At 33.7% G+C, this 19,365-nt stretch overlaps 1 protein-coding gene across 1 annotated transcript in view; it reads left to right on the top strand.

Moving 5' to 3' along the window:
- LOC129261755 (endophilin-A1-like) overlaps nucleotides 1–15,333 on the top strand; it is a 37,801-nt gene extending 22,468 nt beyond the window's left edge. The window contains exon 8 of the mRNA XM_064099879.1: nucleotides 8,975–15,333. Within this exon, the coding sequence (XP_063955949.1) occupies nucleotides 8,975–9,174 (200 nt within the window). The 3' untranslated portion in view covers nucleotides 9,175–15,333. The remainder of the gene's footprint in view (nucleotides 1–8,974) is intronic.
- Nucleotides 15,334–19,365: the final 4,032 nt, after the last annotated feature.

The raw sequence follows: 19,365 nt of genomic DNA, 5'->3' as shown, positions 1-19,365 counted from the left end.
CTTTCAGACCTTGAGGTACAATACCCTTTTCAATACATAAATTAAAAATACTGCAAAATGGTTTAGAAATGACATGTATAACTCTTTTAACAACAGTGCAATCAATAGAGTCAAGCCCAGGAGCTTTTCCATTTTTGAAAGATAAAACAATATTAATTTTTTCTTTTTCTGTAATAGGTAAAAAATAAGCTGTATAGGGACAACTTTTACCAAAGAATGATTCAAAGTTGTTGCAAGTGTTACTATCATTCATTCCAGCTATTTCATGACCAATATTCTTAAAATAATCATTGAAACCTTCAGTGATATTCTTGGATTCACTAATAAGTGTACCGTTACATTGGAATACAGAGGTATTTTTATGGAGTCTTTTTCTTTGTAACAGAACATTAATTGTTTTCCATGTTTTATTAATGTTTCCTTTAAGCATATGAAACTTAGAAAAGTACTAATCTCTTTTTGCATCACGTATTTGTTTTGTATAAGAATTTCGAAATTTAGTAACATTCTTTTCTGTGTGATGTAGGATTTTTAATATACCTTTTATATAAATTATTTTTTTAGAACACATCTGTTTAAGTTTTTTCCAGGGCTTTTTTTAGCATTGTGGGGGCAAAATTGCCCCGAGCCCCTGATGACAAAAGAATTTTATACTATGTCAGGCAAAATAAACAAGATTTCATTGTTCTATTCAAGAAAAATAAGAGATAGCAAAATTATGCCATATTGCCCCCTGCAGTTAATTTTCAATTGGTCTAAATACCAATTCATCCAATTACCAATACCAACTTGTCTACTATCATTTGGTTAACAATCATCTCATCCACTATCCTCATGGTCTAATTGTCATTTCGTCCACTCACCATTTCATCTGAAACCAGTTGGCCCAATAGCCATTCTGTCCATACATGTATATCATTTGGTCTAATTTGACTAACTGTTAAAGGGGAATCCAACCCAAATAAAAACTTGTTTTTATAAGAAAAAGAAAATTCAGACAAGTTGATAGGTGAAAGTTTGAACAATATTGGACAAACAACAAGAAAGTTATGAATTTTTTAAAGTTGTAAATATTGGTAATCACTATACCCATGGAGACTTCAAATTGGCCGCATATGGGATGTCATAGTGATGTAAGGCAAGGACTACTCTTCCAAGTACTCCAATACATATTATGGCTAAAATGTCATTTTTCCCAAAAGTTTTATTTCAAATTATATTTTTCTTTCATGAGGACATTAAACAATATACTACCTGGGTTATATTTAGATTACTGCCCCAGGGGAATGGGTACTTAGCAGAAAACCACAAATCCTGATAATAAAGTACATGGCCTATGGGAAAGTTGTCCTTGCCCCTTGTCATAATTTACTTACCCAGTTGCCAATTTGAAATCTACATACTATTAGTGATCTCAATTTTAAAGCAGCTATAACTTTCTTATTGTTTGTCCGATTTCTTTCAAACTTTCACCATTCTGTTTAATCTATTTTTCTCCTTCCCAACACAAAATTTTATGGCCAAGGCTGGATTCCCCTTTAATTGGGAGAAATGAATGAAAATAAATGGATATTAGACCAACTGACTATGAGATGAAATGGTCAGAGACGAATTGCTGATTTAAAGATGAAGTGATGATTGGACCAAATGGTTGTGAGACGAAATGTTGATGGACGGAATGGCATAGGACTTAATGAAGGTACACCATCTGGTGAGTGGATGCGTTGGCAGTACATGAATTTACCGCTGCTGCTGCCATGTTATATTCAACCAGGAAGTTTCATGAAAAATTTTGGCAGTGATTTTTTTTGGTGACTAATTTGCTCTCGGTCACTGACCGAGTCGGATGTAAGGATTGGCAATATTAGTGTATTTATGTATGAATAGTCAGTGAAAATCACCATAATTTATGATATAGGTTCCCTAGGAGTTTCACATCAATTACACTACATGCAAAAGTGCTTTTTGACAGACATAGTTGATTTATTATTTTAATAATAATAATAATATAGGGTATTTATATTGCGCACATATCCACCTTGTTAGGTGCTCAAGGCGCTCATATATTACCCAGCTAAGCTAGGCGTTCACAGCGCACACAGCTTCTTGAGGAATTAATTCCTACCGGTACCCATTTACCTCACCTGGGTTGAGTGCAGCACATTGTGGATCAGTTTCATTGTTAAACTTTGGCCCTGTATTAAAGTTGTTTCTCTATCTCTCTCTCTTTCTCTCAAATGCTCTGAAGCACCTTGGGCATCTAATTATTAAGATGGAAAGTGTGTTGTCTTGTGTATTATAACATGTATTATTATACAAGTATGTACAGGAAATTCATTATTGTGTACATGTATATCTACAAGACTCTTCCTTTGCCGTTACTAAAATTAATTGCCTGTGATTGCATTCAAGTAATTTCCTGTCAGGCTAAGATCAATTAAATGGAATCTTCAGCTAATTAATCTATGGCTTCTGTAACTCATTGTTCATGTATAGTAATTAGGCTCCTACATGTATTTTATACAACCCCCAATTTCCAAGAATAGATCTAGTGACTGAAATTAAATTTTAAAAAATCTGATCGACAGGCTATTTTTTTCCTTCATCACAGCAAACAAAAAGACCTGTCAAATAAACGAGGACATAATGAAAATGTAATTCTTTTTTACCATTTATACTTCATTCCACATTCCATATCCATTTAATAGAGTCTTCCACCTTCAATATTAAAAAAAGTTGACTCTTCATAAGTTCCTATTCAATATCAAGTTGTCTCTTCATATTAAAGTCGACCTTAATTTTGTAATTTTGAATAATGGCCTTATTAGTTGAAGCATTGTATAAATGTGAAATACATGTCTCCTCTTTAATAGTCAAACAGATTTCTTTGGTCTCAAGAGAATTAACTTTGGCGCAGTCCCCTGTTTACAAACAGTACAAGAATTGTGCTGATATTCGGTATGAGATATCACTATGGGAAGGGTAATTTTGATTGGACCAATGACATAGTCTTCTGATCTTGTAAATATTTTACGAACAGAACTTTTGCAAGTCACATTCACATTTCAATACTGAAAATGTGGCATAAAAGCATTGCAAAATTTATAAATCTTGAGGAAGTTCATTCATATTTGGATCTTGAGTAGCAAAATTGATGGGTTTTCGGTACTAAAAGAAGAATTGGCATTTATACATGTATAAAGTCCATTCCTTAAGTTAAAAATCTTATTTACAATTACACGTAGTACCACTTTTTTTGAAAAATATTGCTGTAACAGTGTAAGATCAGGAAATTGAGTATAGTATGAGATATACATGTAACAGATGGAATCAAGGTCCAGATGTAACAGATGGAATCAAGGTCCAGATGTACTTATCTATTGAAAACTTACATGTATATTCTTAAGTTTCAAGAAAAACACAAATTATAAATGGGTTTAAAAATTGGACCCCAAGGTTGACAGAAAGTGGACCCTATCCATTAACAGGACCATGCACTGTGATGTAGATGAATTTTGATGATACAAAATTTGATTGGATAAACAGAAATCTAATTTGCTCTTGCATGTTTTGCCATTCTCTTGTAAATGAATTGATGAACTAAACTTCTAAATAACTTCTTAACATTCAAACTATTGCTGAATGATTTTTTACTTTTTCTCTGGTACATGTACATGTACACTGTACATGAACTACATCTATAGATAGGTAGAGCTTTTCAATATACGATGATAGTCATATATTATTCATCTGGGTCCTGTCTTACAAAGAGTTACAATTGATCCAATCAAGCATAACTATGGAAATCCATCAGTGTCAAAAAAAAATTCTACAGGAAATTTGTAAAATGTCCTTTGTAAACAAAGGAGAACACACTATTGTGAAGAAATGAATGAATTAATGGATCTAGAACAAATTTTGAACAAACATGCATTTTATATGTTGACTTTGCTGGCTTTCCATAGTTGCAATTGATCGGATCAATCGCAACTTTGTAAGATGCAGCCTGGATATATACATTCATAATGTATGACTATCATTACAGTGAAAAATATATGACTTCCTTGTTTTCTTCTGAAGCAGGAACAAAGTTTTTAAACATATTTTGCAGTGATCATTAATTTGCGTGCGTGCCCTCACTAATCACGATATTTCTGGTTATTTTCATAAGTGGGCGAGACACAAAATCGCTTTTGCCTTGTTTCCTATTAAACAGCAGTTTTTTGGGGTTTTTTATATACGTGTGATCTACAAAAGAAGTGCTCAAAAACATACTGAGTTCGATTACTTTTCACTCAAATGATAAAAGCTGTGCACAGCAAAGCTTCATGTGTATTACAAAAGAAGTTTTTTTTTTTTCAATCTAACACAGCTTTTAACTGGTACTGATTATGCTACTTAGTTACCTATTTTTGCCATTTCTGTTTTCAGTTTGCAAATTGTAGTTTATAGAGCCCTCTCCATATAATATGAGATGCAAAATTTATTCTAATATTTGTAGCACTGAACTGAGAATGAAATGAGCCAACAGTAACTTAATCTAACTTTATATTTTTTAAAGATATTTTTAAACAAGAAATTGTGGATATTACTGCATTGGTATTTTTTTTTTTTTAAAGCACCAGTTGCTTGATAACAAGAAGGAATAATAATTAGATGTAAAATCTGTGAACTGGACAAAATATTCATCTTCCATTTGACACAGCAAATGTGAACGGTAGTTCATGTGAATGATCAAAATAGAAGAATTACCAACAACCCTTTATTTGCTCATATATTTTTCTTAAAACTGTCCTCTAAAAACAGTTTCTGATTTTGACATAAAGGAATAAGAAGTTTGTTTTACTATAGTATCAACAAAGAAAAATTTCACAGGAAAAATTGTGTAAGTCCACTTGTAAAAGTCAAGGAGGGGTTTTAAAGTGTTAACCGCTTATAGGCTATACATGTAAATCTTTGGGTTTGCAATGTCAACCTGGTTTTATTGACTTGATTTCAAATGTGAAGGATTGTTCATGTATTGATGATATAAACTTGATAAAATCTTTTTCTTTTGAGTAAAACAAAAATGAAACTGCCACAAACAAAAATTTGTCTATCATTTGTACATATTTCAATGGAAGTGATTTTAAAATGATAAAAAAAAAATTATGGTGTTTGAATCGTGATTTATTAAAATCAACATGATTTAAATCCACAAACCCTGTAAAATATATGTGGACTCTATTCTTGCAAAGAGTGGCATTTTTTTAACAGGCCTGTTTGTGGTGTAAGGCATTACAATTTTTTTATGTTTACTACCTGTAGCTTCTTTGTAATTGAGCCAATCAATTTAAAGCGATGTTCCAGGCTGGAGATATTTATATTTAAATTAATAGCGTAAAATTCGCAGAGCAAAATGCTGAAAATTTGATCAAAATCAGATAACAAATAACAAAGATATTGAATTTGAAAGATATGCATTTTTCTGGTGTTTAACAGTTCTAGGCATATATCTTTATGAATATTCATTAGGTGGGCTGATGCTGTCATATCGCCACTTTTTCTTTTGTATGTTATATGAAATTAGGTTTATTAAAAAAAATCCTACCAAGAACTAAAACAATTGGATTGACAACTGATTAAGTGCATTAGTTACTTATTGCCGCAACTTATTTATTCAAAATGGAGACACATCATTTACACATGTATGAAAAAATGACACATTTATGATTTCATGTATTAACATAAGAAAAAGGAAAGTGGGGATATGACATCATCAGCCCACCTAATGAATATTCATGATGATGTGCATATTTGTATTCACAAAATATTGATAAACTTTAAAATTCAATAACTTCGTTATCGATTGTGGTGAAATTTTCAGCATTTTGCTTTGTGAATTTTACTCTATTTATTTAAATATAAATATTTTCAGCCCGGACCATCCCTTTAAACATGCCCATGAAGGATATGTGTAAACTTTAATAAACTTATTTGCATTCGTCTTTCTTTTGCCATTTTGTAACTTAAAAAAAAACAATTGATTATCCTGAATTATTGACAATTACTGTAATCTTTCAGTTGAAGCGTACATCAATTTGAAAGCCATTGCTGCTATTTGCATGATTTGGTCGCGACAAGAAGCAAATCAAATTTCTGCCATTGCATCATGTACATGTAGTTGAAACTACTGTACATTCTAATGAGCCAATAGTACTACAAAATTTGCATATTTCAGTCAAAACCACATACTGGTAAATTTTGTTAGTGCCTACGTATGCATCAAGTTGACTTTTCCTTCAGTTGTAATAGCTATGAAAGCCTGTTTAAAACCTTGGAAACTGGGCAAATATATAATCTTACAAAAGTTTAGTGGCCATTGAGCTTTTCCAACATTTGATTCGTTGTGAAAAATTTGAATTAGAGTATATATATCTAGCGCCCTCCCTCAGTAATGTATTATATTTTTCCTTGACGTTGACCCTTTATGCACATCATTCAAATTCAGGGATTGGAGGTTGGAAAACTGCAGACAAAAATAATTTCCTGAAATATTCAATCCATTCAAACCTTGGTGAAAATGTTTTAAAACAAACAAATATATTTTGATCAGGCTCCTGAACAAGATACATTTTCATACAAAAATCACAATTTGTTACCGGCCAATAAAGCACATTTTCATTTCATATTCTAAATACATGTAGATTTTTTAGGGCATACACCTTTAATCTTACTAGTAATGAATTGCATTAATGACATTCACCTAAAATATATTGAGGTGTTGCTGTACCGTACGGTATGAATGTTCTACTATTGTCTTAAAAGAAATTGTACCATTACATGTAGATGTGCTTTCTCATATTATTTTGTGCGATGTTATTGTACAATGATGATTTAAGTTATATAGTGTATTGTGTTCTTTTTCAACGATCATATTGTACAGTGTATATATTAGTTTGAACATTTACATATAATTAATGTTTACATACATGTACATGTACATGTAAAACACATTCAGACTTTATGTGCTACATGTAAAAGCAATTTTATTTTTCTTATTACAGGGAATAATTTTCCTGCTATCGCATTGCAATTTGCTCCACATTTTTGAAAGACTGCCATGCATATTAAAATTCTTTTGTATAGCATATTTTTACATAGGACTGTACATTACTTGTAGTTGAGAGCTTTTCTCTTATGACCAAAAATGTTATTCAAATTTGTAAAGCAAAATTATTCCCTGTATCATTATTGTTGTTGTTATTACATTACGTATGAATTATTTGCAAAGACAGTTTTACAGCATTCAAGACCAACAGACTCTGTTCACACAATTATTTCTAGCAACTTTCTAGAAAATTTCTAGAAACGTCACATTTCATCATTCCTCCCCACTCTGACTGAACTCATTAATGCTTCGCTGTCAACAGGGACATTTCCAGCAGCTCTTGGCTCAGCTGTCATTACGCCAGTTTTAAAAAAACCATCACTTGACAAAGATAAATTACAAAACTACCGGCCAGTGTCAAACATTCGCTACTATGGGAAGCTGATCGAGTCTGCTGTTTCGGCCCAACTCACTAAGCACATTGAATCAAATGGACTATCTGATCCAATGCAGTCAGCGTATCGAGCTGGTTATAGTACAGAAACTGCTCTTCTTCGTCTCCAGAACTACATATGTACTTCACTTGATCATCAAAATTCAGTTGCTCTCATAAGTCTTGACCTATCAGCTGCATTCGATACGGTTGATAAGGGAATCCTCCTAAAGCGCTTAGAGGAGTCATTTGGCATCACAGGTTGTGCACTACACTGGTTCTCATCCTATCTCCAAAGTAGAAAGTACCATGTTAGAGTAAATGGTGCTCAGTCAAATGTTGAGGACTTGAAATTTGGTATCCCACAAGGATCAGTGATCGGTCCTAAATGTTTTACTTTATATCTACAACCTATTAAAAATATAATTGAAGAGCATGGGTTTCAGTACCAAATGTATGCTGACGATATACAAGTGTATGAAGAATTCAGCATAAATGAGGCAGATGTGACTCTCAGCCGACTATCTGATTGTTTGAAGGATATCCAAAATTGGTTGCAAATCAATAAACTTCACCTTAACCGTGAGAAAACGGACTTCATCATTTTTTCGTCACCAATGCATTATCGTACTCTTCAAAACGTCTCTTTGAGCATTGATGAACATACCTTATCTCCATCAGACTCTATTCGTATTCTTGGTTGTGTTCTAGATAAACATATGACAATGTCAGATCAAGTTACTAGTGTGTCTAAGTCAGTTAACTACCACCTTCGAAATATTAATAGAATCAGAAAGTTTATTGATAATGATACATGTCATACTGCTGTTAGGTCACTGGTTACATCTAGATTAGATTATTGTAATTCTCTTTATAATGGTGTCACCTCTCAGAACCTAGATCGTCTTCAGAAATTACAAAATAAAGCAGCTAGGGTCATTTACTGTCAACCATCATATACACAGACAACCCCCCTGATAAGAGAATTACACTGGTTGAAAGTAAAAAATCGAATTGAGCATAAGTCTCTGACTATCACATTCAAATGTCTTAATGATCAAGCTCCATCATACCTGTCAGACCTCCTAACAGTTCGCCAATCAATGTATAACACTCGGTCATCATCACAAATCCCTCTTCAAATCCCCCGAACATTAAGATCAGTAGGTGATAGGTCATTTTCTGTGTTTGCCCCCAAATATTGGAATAGATTACCCCATAAACTTAGACAATGTTCTTCTATTGATGTGTTTAAGAAGATGCTTAAATCTCATTTGTTTTAACATGTTTAATATATTGCAAGTAGTGTTTCATTTTGTGTAGTTTTGTTTTAAGTTTTCACCGATTGTATTTGTTTTGTCATTTGTACAGCGCTTTGTAACTTTTGAAAAAGCACTTAATAAGAAGTAATTATTATATTATTTATTAACTGTATTTCTTTTTTCTTGTAGATCCAGCTCCAGCACCAGCAGCTCCTAAATACCAGGTTTGCAGGGCACTATACGACTTTGAGCCCGAGAATGAAGGGGAGCTTCCTTTCGGAGAAGGGGACAATGTCACCATAGTTAGTGAAATAGATGAAAACTGGCTGGAGGGAGAATGCAATGGAAAGTCCGGATATTTCCCGCGGAACTACGTAGATTATGAATAAATCCAAATCGATGACGTTATCCTCCATCATGTCAAAAATTTAAAAACAAAAGAAAAAATTGTGTTTTATTAAGTGAGAGATACTATACACACCAACTTAATGGTGATAGAAGGTCTGAACATTTGAGTAATTTATTCTAACAAGACAGATCAATTTAGTAATTACTTGTGAAAATGATTTAAAGAAAAGTTTTTTTTGGGGGGGGGGGGAAACATACCAATATGCTGAAGGACTGAGCTTTTTGCTGAAGTTCTTCCTCTGGTGATTTATGGCATTGAAGAACTCAATTTGAAAAAAAATATCTAATGAAGATTACCCTCAGTAGTTAACTATGTAAAATTATAGAAAATAAAGAAAAGTTATTTTGTTTTTATTTATTTATTTTTTTAGTGGGAAATACACTCACCAACTTACTGAGCTACTGAGCATTTGGAAAAGTTCTTCCTTGTTCTTAGTCATTGAACTAAATTTGTTATGAATTCCAAATGAGATACTTTGCGGGACTTTTGATGTGGGAAGTTTAATCTTTTATTAATTTCTTTCTTTCATTGGGGGGATGTCTGTCTCTTTCTCATTATTTCTTCCTCTTTTTAAGATTAAATTCTTGCATAATTTTTTTTTCGAAAAGTTGCCCTCCAACGATATACATGTATGTAATATATATACATACATGTATCTATCAAAGCTGTTTCATTAAAGTTCTGCATGATTTTACGAACAACTCTAACATGTTTTTGTGGGCTTGATTAGACTGTCCATTCCTTTGATCCCATTAGCAGAAATTTGATGTTGCACAAGAACATTTGATATTTGTCAAAATTATACTATGATTAATTTTAATCCGACTTAGTTGAAACAAAACAGGAAGTTTTGATAGGCATCTTCCAGTTTCTTTAAAGTCACACTAAGATGAAAAAATATATTATGGGAGACATGGCTGTAAACAAAAACGCAATTTAAGGGGAGCAAGACGCATAGATATGAAACTTTGAACAAACTTGAAAGCGAGGGAGTGAAGCAAGAGAGCATGTCATGGGGGCGCTTTTGCATTTTTTCAAGTAAAATGCCCCCCCCCCCTTCCCTGCTGCGTACAACCATTATTGGATCACCTCATTTTTTTGCATTCTCTTTCAATCCTAAAATTATCATGCTATTCAGCAGGGCCCCCGTACCACAATGCTTAGCGCTTGATCTTACGGCATTGATTGATCATTATGTGCAGTCAAAAGCGAAGAAATCAAATGAACAATCAATCGCTGTGCTTCGTGGTATAGTGCCACAGTCAAAATAATCAAATGACAGTCATCCTCACAAAATGAACGGAATCAAGGAGCTTTACATTTTACTTTGTACTTAAACTGAAGGTAACCAAAAACATTTTCTATTGAAAAGATATAGGGTTATATGTGTATTTTTATCTCCCTCTCATTTTTCTTTTTATTCATTCTTTGATTTTTCTCTGAATATTTGATGAAAGGTTTTAATAACAACATCTAAGAACAGTCTGCATTTGTTGACATTTATATTTAGTATTGAAAATGGCAAGCTGTAACCCTTTTCTTATACATTTTTTAAGGAAATATTGTTAAAGAAAATGATTGATTTGCTTGGAGTGATTAATCTACCTTTTTCCACATTTTGAAGTTTTATTATTTGTCTTTCCTTTTATATTTATATTTTTTCCATGATGTATATCATCCTGTTGGCTTTGATATAGTGATTAAAGATGCATTTGAATATCCCTCATATATATATGTTGATTGTTCTTAGTGTGCTGCAAGACATGTGTAGGCCTATGCTTTCCATTGTACTCAGTAGTATGGAAGACATTCTACATGTCTAAAATAGCTGCTAACAGTGGTATATTATTTTAATTTCAATTTCAATTTGCATTAAATAAATGTCAATTTACATTTTATAATTTACAAGTTATGTTATTTTAAACTTGATTAAATGTTTTCTGAGGGAGATTTATTTTTCAAACTTGTTTTTTGTCTTACAGGGATTACCTTGATTCTTCAGGGGGGGGGGGTCAGCGTATACATGTATATGGAACTATGAAGATTATCTCGATATGATTGACTAACTTCACTTATATTTTATTAGGGGTGAATTAATTGAAGGCTTCATGGAGATATATTCACATACTTTTTGATGAGATTTTTCAGCAAGCTGATATCCATGAATTTACACAAATTTGTTTGATTGTTGTTGCTTGTACAGTCAAAATTGTTTGCTGATGTATACAATATGTTGTTTGATTCAGTGAACCCTGTTTCAGCAGCCTGGCTGTATAAAACTACCACCTTTTTATGAAGACCACAAGTTGAATACCTTTTCTCCATGGAAACATACAGGAATTATATTCATAAAAACCACAGACTGTTGTCTCCCTTTGGTAACCTTTATAGACGGCCAAGACCTTGTGAATTATGCATTTAGGAGGAATGTATATCCTTTTAATAGGGCTGTCTGCACCAGCCCAAGTTTTCAATTAATCGCGCTATTTCTAATCCGGCAAATTATCCCGATCTGAACAATCTCGAGATTATTTGTAATGGAGACGCAATCGCGATTGTTCGCTGGATTAATCTAAGTCAACTTATGATTATTTGCAAAATAGCGCGCTATTTACGAATTATCCCGCCAATTCGCAGGTGCAGATTCAAGATTTGACTTGGGATTATTTATTCACGGCATCAGACAATAATGCATCGATGCCTCGCTCGAGCATGAATTGCTCTTCTTGTGCTGGTGGAGATGGGGTTTCTTGAATCTCGAGATTAATCGCGAAGAGGGTTGATCGGGCTAAAATCTCGAAATTGAGCAAACTCGGGCTGGTGCAGCACCGCCTTACGTCTTTTTTCTCCAATTTTCAGTTTATTTCAGTCTTTAAACAATGCAGGTACAGTACAAGAAAACATAGTAATCTTGCAATGCTATCTGATGAACATAAACATGGGACTAATGATGAATTTTTTTTGATAAAATGGAAATAACAACTCACTGTTGCGATGTTTCACCAATTACCAATTGAATGAGAATCACGATGAGGGGGATTCCCTTATAATGGGACTATGAAATATTTGCCCAGTGGCATATTAAAAGTGTACATCCATTATTCTACCTTACTTCCCTGGCTTGTTCATCCAAACCTTTATGCATACCAGTACCACACAAAACTGGAAAATCAGAATTTTTTTAAAACTGTTGTATTTAAGATGAATTATTACATGTAAGAGCGGTGGTCATATACTTGTACTTCATTTTATTTTCTATTGAACAATTTTAATCTCCCAAGCATGAGTTTGTGCAGATATTCCTGTCAATACAAGCTTGGAATATGATGATCAAAATCATGTGAAGTTGTGATTCCAATTGGCTTGTGTGGAAAGTTATGGTGGGAATTTGCCAATTGCATCTCTGTCACTGTTCATACATACTAGATTTGGAATTTTGATTAAGATTCGTTTGGGGTATAAGTCATTCAAATCAAGGGTGAAAGTTGTATGTGCAGATTTTAATTAATTCTAATAGAGTCATGCAACCAGTAACCTTGGAGCTATAAAAATAACATGATTCTCCAAAATGTGATCGGTTTATTATCAAGTTTGTGTTATTTGTAGTTTATAGTATACATGTATAATAGGCCTACTAGTTGACCTCGTCTTTTCTTTGATTCTTTGTATTATTCAACATCAAAATAGTCTATTTTACTACAGCTTTTGTATTATATGTTGTGTCATAAAGTTCAATATTAATATATCTATATCTGTAATTTTCATGTATGGAGGCAGTATCCATATTTTGTCCATTCCAAATTTGTTTGTATATGTTGAAGAAAGCAACTAGGAAAACAGGGCATGATTTTGATGATATTCAGTGAAAGTTTTATGTTATTAGCAAGAAGTATATTTAATCCCTGGTCTTGTTATCCTATATCCATGGTGCAACCATAATCTCCTGGCAACCCAGAATTTTATTTTTACTCAGTGGCATTTTAAGTACAGCTTCCGGTGTTCTAACCCCTAATTTACACATAAAAGTATAGTACAGGATTGGCTTTTTTCTTGTGCATTATAAGCCTTTTTGCTCCCCCCCCCCCCCCTTCACAATTTCAGTGAAAAGGAATTTTTTTTAATAAAGAATTGGGAGTACAAATTCAAAAATTTTATTCATGTATTAAAAATGCCAATTTTTTACTCATGGCTCTTTTTTTTTTTTGGGGGGGGGCTCATTACCTACTGATGGCAGCACATATGAATATAGAATGACAAGTAAAAGAAAATATAAAACAAAAAAGAATTGGAGTACAAGTTTAAAAAATAATCCTCCTTTTATTCAAAATTATGTTTGATTGTAGTTGCTTTATACAGTAAAAATTGTTTGCTGTTGTATACAATATGTTTGAGACAGTGAACCCTGCTTCAGCAGCCTGGCTGTATAAAACTAGAACCTTTTTTTATAACGACCACAAGTTCAATCGTTTTTCTCCATGGAAACATACACGTATTATGTTCATAAAAATCACAGACTAATTATCTCGCTTCAAAGGGAAACAGAGTGAAATATACAATTTTATAACATGCTTGATTATCATGATTTATTGTATGTTGAAGTCATTGCAATCAATCAAAAAGAGATATGTTCTACGATCATTCCTAAGCTTTGTGTTACGGGCCCTAGTTCTTATACTGAATGGTTTACCTTATGTAGCTGACCTAGCACCAGAGTACTTGTTCCAGTCATGTTAATTTTGTGTGTCTGAAACATGTGTAAAACCATGTGTAACTTACATACAGCTTTTTGAAATACCACCCAGGGCCCTGTCTTACGAAGAGTTGCGATTGATCCGATCAATCTCAACTATAGACGGCCAGCAACGTCAACATCTGTTATGCATGTTTGTTCAAAATATTTTCTATCGATGATGTATATTCATGCATTCATTGTGCTTCTCTTTGTTTACAAAGGACATTGTGCAAATTTTCTGTAGAAAAAATTATGGTCTGATGGATCTTCATAGAGTTACAATTGATTGGATCAATCATAACTCTTTTTAAGATGGGGCCCGGGTCTTGCTTACATGTAGTTCAGTATCTTTGCTGTTAGTCTGCTAATCTAGACTCTGTCAGTTAGCATTGCATTAGTGAGGAGTCCAGGAATCAGGGGCCCATCGTATAACACTAATTAACAGTTGTTAATTTTGTTGAAACCTGTATTTTGATTGGTTGTTAGTTATTGTAACCATGGAGATAACCATGGACATTAGTGACAACATTGTACAACAGGGATTCTATATATTTGGTGTACCAGTGAAAGATTACCGTCCATATTTTCTGCATCTAGGGGTTTTTTTCTGCCTCTGTCTACTTAGAACAAACTGTTGAAAATTGAGCAGACATTTATGTGGGCTTAAGTCAATTAAAGATGATTTAACCTGTTGGAAACTGAATGATTATGCTATAACATGGGCTTTCCATAGTCTTACCCGAATATATGTGGGCTCAATCTCCTACAGGCTAAAGTATAATCATCTGGTCTCCAACAGGCTAAAGCGTAATCATCCAGTCTCAAACTGGTCGATGCAATCAGTAGCAATTAATGGGGGGAGTGAAATGCTCTGTGCCTTCAAGCATCTTATGGCTGGAGTATACTGATTGATGTTGAGCAGTTCAGGAATTGCTGAAGAGAAGTACAAAAGAATAATCCCCATGCTTTGCTCATGTTGCTAAGGGTACTCAAACCAGTCAAGGGTTTCCAAAATCATTGACGATCTGAATGGCTTCTTAGCTAAGTTGAATGGTCAGTTTGTTGTCAGTCTAGGGTCAGTTAATAGAGTTAATTAATGATTTTATATAGAGTTTGTATATTACAATTATCATATAGCTGCTGATATAAAGATAGTATGAAGATTCCTTAATGTATATTCTTATTGTAGTATTATCTATATTCATCTTCAAGTTAGGTTATCGGTCAGTGGTTGTGTTTGACACATTTTCTTTCACATTAAAAGGATTTTTACTTCCTGAGATATATATCATATAGCATTTCAGTATTTTCTACTCAAAGGCAAACAAACTTTCCAATACGGTGGTTTGTAGGTGTATGCTAAGTTTTTATTCAATTCTAATTGAATTTTAAATAAAATCATCATTATTTTAAAAAAAAATCTAATCTGCTGTGCACTGTTGCATGAAGTGTGGTGATTAATATTTAGGCTGATTTTTATGATTGATCATACGCATTATTCAATGTAATCAATCTCAGAAATCAGCCCCATGATAAAACTCTTAGCTTTGTGATACCGGGCCCTGATCTCATATCCCATTGAGATGATCAAAAGTATTAAAGATGGATGTTGCATTTTAGCATTGAAATGAAGTAGTCTTTAGGAACATTTTCATTGATGACAATGAAAGGAACAACCAATTTTCAATCATAATGTCTGCATATTTCAACTGTTGGGATTCAAATAATTGAGAATCCTTGGATTGACATAACTAAGTTGTTCCCCAAATTGAATTTGCCAACATTTATTAGGAAACGAGCACTCTGCCTGCATGGTTAATCGTATGAAGAATAAAATGTTTATACCGTCTTTAATGAAAGTTCAGTGCTCTGTGTACTAACACAGTGATAGGACAATTCTGTAGAAAAGAAATGAGAAATTTTGTATTTGAGTCACTTATGATTATGTATTTTTGAAGATTAGAGCAAAAAAGAAGTTTATATTTTCCAAAAATGTATGGATATGAATCAAATGATTTAACAGAGTGATATTTTGTATATTGTCATAAAATATGTATCTTCATAAATTCATGGAATAATTTTTATTAATGCAATTTTGATTCTCATCAATGTTTCGTCATCAAGTATTGATGGTACTGTATAAATTAGCACTACATATTTACCTACTAATACAAAAAAAAAAATTCTGTCTGTTGCAGTTTTTATTGCTTGTGTTTCTGCAGTGGCGATGGGGCCTGGAAAAGGGGAGGGGTAGGATGGCTCATGTTCTTTCTGTTATTAAACACTCTGGCCCGTATTCTGAAGTCGGATTTAATTCAAACTCTAGTTTTAATTTGTGGTTTAACTATGGAAAGCCAGTTGTTACATAAATATATAACAGTAGAGGTTCAATGTCCATACATGTATCAGCTCATTAATAGATCCCCAAAATATTATTAACTGCCTGGGAAGGATAAGTATGACAGTTGTCTTCACCATTAAAGAATTAGTAAAGAGCACAGTAAACGTGAGAAGCAATCACTGTAAAAAAAATTGAAACGTTTGGCTTGCCATAATTTTAGCACAGAGTTAGACCATGGTCTAAGTTAAACCAGACTTCAGAATACGGGCCTCTGTATATTGTGTACAGTGGATATGTGCCGTTGAGGGGACCCCCGTATTTACACTTGATTGTCCGTTCCAGGGCATGGTAGGGAGATGGGGTTCCCATGCATCCCATTGATATATTGTTTTAACCTACATTTTTGTAATCCTTAAGATGTCTAGTGAATTAATTTTGATGTTCCCAAAACGAAATACTGTCCCATGGGGTTCAAATCCAAGATGGCGTCCAAAATGGCCTCCATATTCATGGAATTTGGATTTTCGTACATAGATTCCGACTCAAACATTCATTCGCCACAAAATTAGTGTCATATGAAAGATAAATAAATTTTCTACAAGTTGATACTATTTAAAGGTGATGGACAGGTAATTCGGCTGAGATTTTAATAAAAGTGCATTTTTGACATTTTTTCCAAAAAAAATTAAAATTTGCGAAATACATAAATGACCATTAATCTAAGGAAAATCAAGGAATTGCCTTGAAACTTTTTTAGAAAACTTTCCTAATATACAATTATTAAGTGGACGAAATTCCAAAGTGATATCATATTTCTTTACAAACTTATAATGTCTCAAACTTTAAAATTCAATTTTCATGAATATAGTTTTTTTACTGCATATCGCAGACTTAATAGATATAATGTATATTTTCACATTTTCGACCAAGAAAATGGAAATAGGCCTTAAATAATTCGAAATTATCTATCATTTTGTTGATAGAAATTTACTACAATCCCTTTATTCTTCAATTTAAAGTCGGTTAATATAGTTTTTGAAAGAAGTAAGACTTCTGGCCAAAAGGTTTTTGGTAAAAATTTGCTCATGCACTGTTATTGATCAAATTTATTATGAATAGCAGTAATAAATGCACAATGTGAACATTAGATATGGAAGAGGATGTATCAACGAGAATATTGGCAGGCTTCATGCCACCATTAGTAGCTTCATTTGCTTAGATAGAAGGAAAATATGCTGAATGTATTTTTCGCTAAAGTGAGGCCAAAAAGCAACCTCAGTGTGGCAGTCACACCCATGAAAACGATTGCAAAGTGATTAATGGTATGTCATTCAAACAATACATAGCTTTGATCAGCCTCTCGCATTGATTGTGTTTGTATGTCTAACACGCCGTTACGTACAGTATGTATTGTGGTGCATGGCAATAGAAATTTATCTGATTCAGAAGGATGTAAAGACAAAAGGTATTTCTGTTACAACATACACAAATTTATTCAATGAAGTCTCTTGGAAACAGTTATAAGATACCCTAGCACTGCAGGTAATAGAGATGAAGTTCTGACACATCAATACACAACTCAAAGGAACATGTCGAAGCTACCCCACCTTATCTGTATTTTGAATCTATGGCCTGTATTCCGAAATCAGGTTTATCTTCGAACACGGTCTAACTCTTCTAAATGTATGAAGAGCCAAAATTTAAAAGTTCTGTTTATATTGCATATCTCTTATATTTACTACTCTGTTCCTTTTGCTTTCATAATGAAGAAAAAGATTCAATACCTCAATTATCATTCTCAGAAAATTATGAAAAATTTGGGTGTCATATGAGTCAATAAATGGAATGTGTACTGTCGGGGATTTGTGAGTGCCCCGATTGGCTCTCCACAGTGAAAGGTCATTGGGCGAAATTCTGTCGTAAATCAGAAAGGTATCGTAGTCGAAAACCAAATCATAGTTCAGATGACCGAAGATCTGACATGGTATCTGATGATTGTTAACCAAAACAAAATAAATCACGATCAAAATCGAAAGGTCGAAAGAACTAACCGATCAGCGAAATGGACACAGCACACTATACTGTCACAGATCATGATCATTATCAATCTAAAGGCAGTCCATCAAACTTTGCATAATTTGACACAATACATACAAATGGGCCACACACAGTTAATTCAGAAGGTACAGTAGCATTTGCTAATATTGACATACTATGCCCATAGACAGAATTCCGTCAACATAAGCTCGATCTACCTAAGAGTTGACTCAGGTGCAAGTGCTTACACTATCACAGTACGTACCGCCAAGGCAATAATATTTTGAACTGTATATTATACAGTTCAAAGTGGGAATCATTAGTGAAACATACACCAGTAAAACTTGTAGCTTATGATGAGATTCCAATTCCATGTATAGGTACACAAGACATAAAATGTTAGAGTCCAAAATGGTCAACACAGACATTCTATGTAGCAGATGTCAAGGGTTCAGCTATCCTAGGGTTGACAGGTTGCACTGACCTTGGAATTATCACAATTCACTCAATGCACAATTATGACACACCTACACCTAAACCTAAACAAACAACTATCACAAGTGATAAGGATTTCAAACAAGCATTTCCAGAGCAATTCGATGCTATTGGTAGTTTCAAAGGAAAAGCGATGCTTCATGTCAAGGACATCGCTAAACCTACCATAGACGCACCACGCAAGTGCAGCGTACACTTGAAGGACAAGATCAAGGCTGAACTGGACAAGATGGAGCAGCAAGGAGTCACCAAGGAAAATCGAGTACCACACCGATTGGTGCAGCTCCATGACCACCGTTGGGAAGAAAGTCGGTTCTATCAGAATTGTCTTGACCCAATGAGGTTAAACAACGCCTTGAAAAGATGCCCACACAAGGTATCAACCTTAGAGAAGGTCCAAGCTATCTTTACAAGACCCAAGTACTTCTCCAAGTTGGACACAAAGGCTTGTTACTGGTCAGTTTACATGGCTGAGGAATGCCAAGACCTTGCCACATTCCGAACACCATCTGGAAGGTCCTGCTTCCAAAGATTACCATTTGGTCTATGCACTAGCCAAGACATCT

Source organism: Lytechinus pictus, chromosome 5, assembly GCF_037042905.1.
Source record: "Lytechinus pictus isolate F3 Inbred chromosome 5, Lp3.0, whole genome shotgun sequence".
In the NCBI taxonomy this organism is placed as follows: Eukaryota; Metazoa; Echinodermata; class Echinoidea; order Temnopleuroida; family Toxopneustidae; genus Lytechinus; species Lytechinus pictus.
This window is presented reverse-complemented; position numbering and strand designations above follow the sequence as displayed.